The sequence below is a fragment of the Miscanthus floridulus genome, chromosome 9 (assembly GCF_019320115.1).
Source record: "Miscanthus floridulus cultivar M001 chromosome 9, ASM1932011v1, whole genome shotgun sequence".
In the NCBI taxonomy this organism is placed as follows: Eukaryota; Viridiplantae; Streptophyta; class Magnoliopsida; order Poales; family Poaceae; genus Miscanthus; species Miscanthus floridulus.
Genome location: NC_089588.1, coordinates 129742207 through 129747766, shown reverse-complemented (window position 1 = coordinate 129747766; position 5560 = coordinate 129742207). Strand labels below are relative to the sequence as shown.

The 5560-nt window shown below is 42.6% G+C and overlaps 1 protein-coding gene across 1 annotated transcript; it reads left to right on the top strand.

Annotated features, from left to right (window-relative positions):
• The first annotated feature begins 3216 nt into the window (after positions 1-3216).
• Positions 3217-5097, top strand: LOC136480923 (spindle pole body component 110-like). Its single transcript, XM_066478346.1, has 2 exons — positions 3217-3957; positions 4117-5097. Exons 1-2 carry the CDS (start codon positions 3217-3219, stop codon positions 5095-5097), a joined length of 1722 nt encoding a protein of 573 aa, XP_066334443.1.
• The last annotated feature ends 463 nt before the right edge of the window (positions 5098-5560 follow it).

Sequence of the window (5560 nt, the reverse complement as noted above, 5' to 3'; positions counted from 1 at the left end):
AACAACTAGCAGGTGTACACAACGGACGACCGGTGGCTTTTCATGTCGTTTCCTATAATTTGTTGTCGGTTCGTGCAAGCAAGCATCTAAGGATTTGCGAGCTCTAGGAAACTCTGCTCCTTTGCTTGATGAGGCAACAAGCTAACCTACCTCACGGTTGGTTTCGTCTTTGCCTTGCTGGTGGTACAAAGTAGGACTACTTTGTATCAGGTTCTTCATCATGTAATTCAGTCATTAAAACAAATTTTTTTCAACTGCCTGTTTCTTCTTCTTTACCTTGTTTTGCATCTTTAGTTTTGTTTAGACAGAGTATATTTCATATATGAGTATCTGCCGATGATAATAAAGAGTGAAGATTCTTCTGTTGCGTCATATTTTGCACAATAATGGCTGGGCCCGAAGAGGTGGCCCATAAGTTTAAATCACTCTAATTGGGCTGAAAACAGGCGGCACTGATATCACGAATGGGCAGTGTCGTTAATTAATGAGCTATGGACGTCGTCGTGTGGGCTCGAATCTTTCACCAAGACATGGACCATGGCCAGCAAGCACCTTGTTCTGCTAAAAAAAAAAAAAGCAAGCACCTTGTTAGAGTTCTGACCGTCCCATGTATTTTTTTTTTGAGAAACAGGAGGGACCGATCCCTAATGAAATATATTAAAAGCATAAACAACAAGAGTAAGGGGAGACGAGAGGGTTCAAGAAAAAAAAAAGGAAAGGAAGAAAATGAGGCAAATTACACGAGCTGCTCGACAAAACGAGAAATACTTCGGGGAGCCCAGCAAAGATTCTTCAGTTCTTTCCGCGCTCGTTGCGCATCTTCCTCCTTGGGCACCTGACACACCACGCTGGACTGCAATTTGTGCTATCGTGCCTCCGTGTCTAGTCACGTCGCCGCACCGTATCTAGTACCGATGGATGGGCCTCTCCCTCTCACCCTACAGGCCACGGCCAGCCTTCTGCATGTCTCTAACGACCAGACAAAGCCAAGCAGCCGCAGCGTATAAACTTTTTAGAAATTGCCAAACAGGACACGTCTTGTTACGGATTAATAGCTCCAGCGTATGAACTCGCTTTCCACGCGCCAATAAAAAAATCTCATCTCTCTTACCATGTATTCCGACCATTTCAAATTATAATATGTTTCCACTTCCATTTTCAATTATAAGGCATTTTCACTTTTCTAGACAAAATAGTTTTTACTATGTATTTAGATACACACTAGGTTTAGTCTAGATAAAATTTATCTAGAAAACTAAGGAATGGGAAAAAACGATTGGAACTGCTTGGCTTGCCCTTGGGCCACTGACAATGTTTATTATATAGTTTGATTGATATATGTCCTGATAGGACTGGGTACATGGCTTAGCAGGACCCTAAGGTCATGTTTGGATCATTGGAATTGAATTCATTCTATAAATTATAATTTATGCACGTATTAATTAAGCTAATATGGTTGTATGTTAAGTATATGTGTATACTATTGTTAGCTATGCAAGGGAGATGCTTATATATTGCATTTCTACAATAGGGAAGGGAGTTAAAGAGCGTGCTATAAGTTACGAAGTAGAAACATAGCATGATGATTGAAAGCATCTAGGCCCCTAGTGGTTTCGGTGATTAATGACAACGGAAGATTATTGTGACTAACGTGTGTTTTGCAGAAACAAGTTTGAGTTAGGTCACAATAACGGCGATTGATTGGGCTATAATGGTTTACACGTCCCTTGATGGAATTCGTTTCGGTTTACAAAGGATGGACTACAAGGTTAAGGACGAACTAATTCTAAGTGTCATTTGGTGTTGAGAGGCACTTAGAGTAGTTTAGGACTTTATTTTTTCCTTTGACCGTACTATTAAGTGGGGTACAAACTAGTAGCTTAACCTAGGTGAGTCTAATGGTTTAGGTGTGGTGCACACTTGTCAAACTTAGCACTAGGTAGATTAGAGATAGTCCGTGGATCAAATGGAATAAACTTCGTTTTGGAAAGTTCGCGATTCGACGAAGTTATAAGTCATTTAGATCGACCAGACGCAGCATCAGACGCTGGCCGGTGCGTCCGGTCAGTTCAAGTCAGCGCAGTGAGAGCGACTGGACGCTGAGAGGAAAGTTGATCGAACGCGCAGTTGCAACTGCTCATGCGTCCGGTCTATACAGAGAAGCGCAGCGTCGATCTGACACAGCACCGGACGCTGCACCGGACGCATGTGTTCGTGCGTCCGGTGACAGTCCAGTAAGGTTCCAGAGAGGGTTTTGCACGATCGGACGCGTCCGGTGCATACCGATCGGACGCACGATGCGTCCGGTTATTATTGGAACCTTGTGTCGTACAGTAGCCGTTGGACGACCGGACGCTGCACCGGACGCGTCCGGTGCAACATTAACGTGCGTCCGGTCAGTGCGCAGTGAGCTGTTTTTGTTCCTAACGGCTAGTAACTTGTTTGGGGAGTATTTATACTTCTCCAACTCGTTCAATTCACCACTCTTGCTCATTTGTTCAGCTAAGAAACACCTTGAGAGTGCAAGGTAGTGCAAGAGCCTAGTGAGGTGATTTGAGATTTGAGAATCCAAGAATTAGGCCCTCATTAGTGAAAAGGAGTAGCAAGTGTGCATCCATCTTACTCATTAGGCTTTCCACGGTTAAGTGAGAGTTAGTGCTTGTTACTCTTGGTGATCGCCATCACCTAGACGGTTTGGTGGTGATTGAGAGCTTGGTGATCATTCGGTGGAGCTTGTGGATGACCCAACTCATGTTGTGAGCGGTTGTGGGTGATTCACCGTGACGGAGCGTCAAAGAATCAGCCCGTAGAGAGCATTTGGTCCTTGCGCGGATCAAGGGGGAGCTATATCCTTGCGTGGGTGCTCCAACAAGGACTAGTGGGGAGTGGCGACTCTCCGATACCTCGACAAAACATCGCCGTGTCCCTTTCCCTCTCCTTACTTTGAGCATTTACTTTTGTGCAATTCATATTTGTCTTTACATTAATAGAATTGCCATGCTAGAGTAGGATTGGAACCTAGGGTGTTAAACTTTTATCCGGTAGATCATCTAGAAACACTTCTAGGCACATAGGGGTGAAATTGGTTAAGTGTAGGGTTTAATTTCCGAAAGAATTTTAAGAGAAGCCCAATTCACCCCCTCTTAGGCATCTTGATCCTTTTAATTCGTATCGTAGCCTAGTGCTCTTTATTTAGGATTAACCGCCTAGAGCAAGATGTCTCATGGGGATGGACCACCTTCCATGTTCGATGGAGATGACTTTCCTTATTGGAAAATTCGTATGGAGGCGTACCTAGAGGCTATAGATGTTGGAGTGCTTAGAGCCGCCACACAAGGCTACCCACAACCTAAGGATGACACAAACCTCACCGATGATGAGACCAACCATGTGAAGTGGAATGCAAAGGCCAAAAACACCCTTTTTAGAGGCATTTGCAAGGATGTGTTCAATCGTGTGCGGAACAACAAAGACGCCCATGATCTTTGGACGGACATTTGTGCGCTCCATGAGGGAACCAAGAGTGAGCGTGAGGAATGCTATCATCTTGTAATGAAAAAGCTTAATGCATTTGAGATGCTTACTAATGAAAATGCTAATGAAATGTATTCTCGATTGAATGTGCTTGTAGAGGAGGTCAATGGGCTTGGACTTACACAAATACAACCATCCGATGTTGTGAGAAGAATCTTGGGTGTCCTCCCCATTGACAAGTATGGGCATATTGTCATGGTGCTTCACCAAGGTGATCTTTCCACCTCTACTCCAACTCAAATATTGGGAAAGATCAATGCTCATAAGATGTACATGCACATCACTCCTCAAGATGGGTCTTCCTCCGACAAAAAGAAAGATTTGGCATTCAAGGCTAGCCAAGAGAAGAAAGAAAAAGCAATAGTCAATGAAGTCATTCTTGCAAGCTCAAGTGATGATGATGACTCAAACATTGCTCTCATGGTGAAGAAGACCACCAAGATGATGAAAAGGCTAAACAAGAGTGGAGTCAAGTTTGACTCAAAGAAGAAGTTCTTCACTAGTAGCAAGAGGAAGCCCATCTCCGAAATGGATTGCTATAATTATGGTGATCTTGGTCATCTAGCTCATCAATGTCCTAAGCCCAAGAAAGACAAGTACAAGAAGAAGTACAAGGACAACAAAGATGACTCAAGTGATGAGGATGACAAGTACAAGAAAAAGAACAAGCCATACAATAAGAGAGATGGCAAGAAGAAAGAGTACCATAAGAAGAAAAATGGCAAAGCTTACATTGTTGGTGATTGGCTCACGGATCTTGATACATTAAGTGGCTCATCCGGTGAAGATAGTGATGATGAAAAAGAGAAGGTGGCCGCCATTGTGATTGGGTCTTCACCATCTACACCACCACCATCGCCATCATCCTCTACACATCTATGCCTCATGGGTAAAGGTGACCGGAAGGTACAAAGTGAGGATGAGAGTAGTGGAAATGAAAGTGGTGATGGTAGTGATAGTGATGATGAATTTGAAGCACCCACCTATGATGAACTTGTCAAATTGCTAAACAAGTATTCTAAAATTATCATGAAGACAAGAGATAAAAATGAAAAGCTCAATCTTGAAAATGACTCACTCTTAGCAAAATATGACATAGCCGAAAAAGTTAGTGTTGAGCTTAGAGATGAGAACAAAGTTGTGTTATCCACTGTCAAGGAGCTCAAAACCTCTCTAAAAGAGCTTAAAGAAAAATATGATAAACTTGAGAGAATACACAAAGAGCTCAACACTAGACACAACTTGCTAAAAGATGAGTATACCAATCTCAAGATTAATCATGAAAACCTTGTGCTTTCACATGAGCTTTTATCCATTGAACCACATGATGCTACTAACAACATTGTTAAGATTGATATAGCCACATCATGTGATGATTTGATTGATGAGAGCATTGAGCAAGGTTCTAGTAGCAAAGGCAAGCAAGTTGTGGTGGCAAATCAAAATGATGACTATGTCAAGCTCAAGAATGAGAATGAGAAGCTCAATGAAGAAAATCAAGCAACTCAAGAAATAGAAGGAGCATCTCTCCACCGGATTGCACAAGTTCACAAGAGGCCATAACCTTCAAAGTGAATTACTCATGAACACCGTGATGAAGATGGACAAGAGTGGTATTGGATACTTGGCAAATCAAGAGAAGAAGATGAAGGCTAAACAACAATATCAATCCAAGCCGAAGCCCAAGCCAAAGAGATGCTTTGAGTGTGGACAAGAAGGTCATTTTGCTCATGAATGTGAAACTCCACCACCTCAACCCTTGCCCAAGCATGCTAGACCCTTTGCTTTCAATGCTCACTACATGCTTAGAAAGGTTTCTAGTGGAAAGATGGAAGTCATGTTCTTAGGTCCACCCAACAAGAATAGGCCTAAGAAAATTTGGGTTGCTAAGTTACTAGTTGAGAAGGTTAAGGGTCCTCATCAAGTTTGGGTCCCTAAAAATCAAGCTTGATCTCTTATGTGTGTAGGTGAACTATAAGACCGGTAGAAGCCATTGGGTTATTGATAGTGGTTGCACTCAACATAT

What these genes read in the sequence shown, in the direction of transcription:
- LOC136480923 (XM_066478346.1), top strand. Translation starts at nt 3,217, where the DNA reads ATGTCTCATGGGGATGGACCACCTTCCATGTTCGATGGAGATGACTTT. An exon ending in ACTCAAACATTGCTCTCATG is followed by an intron (nt 3,958 to 4,116) that starts GTGAAGAAGACC and finishes CAATGTCCTAAG; the next exon opens with CCCAAGAAAGACAAGTACAA.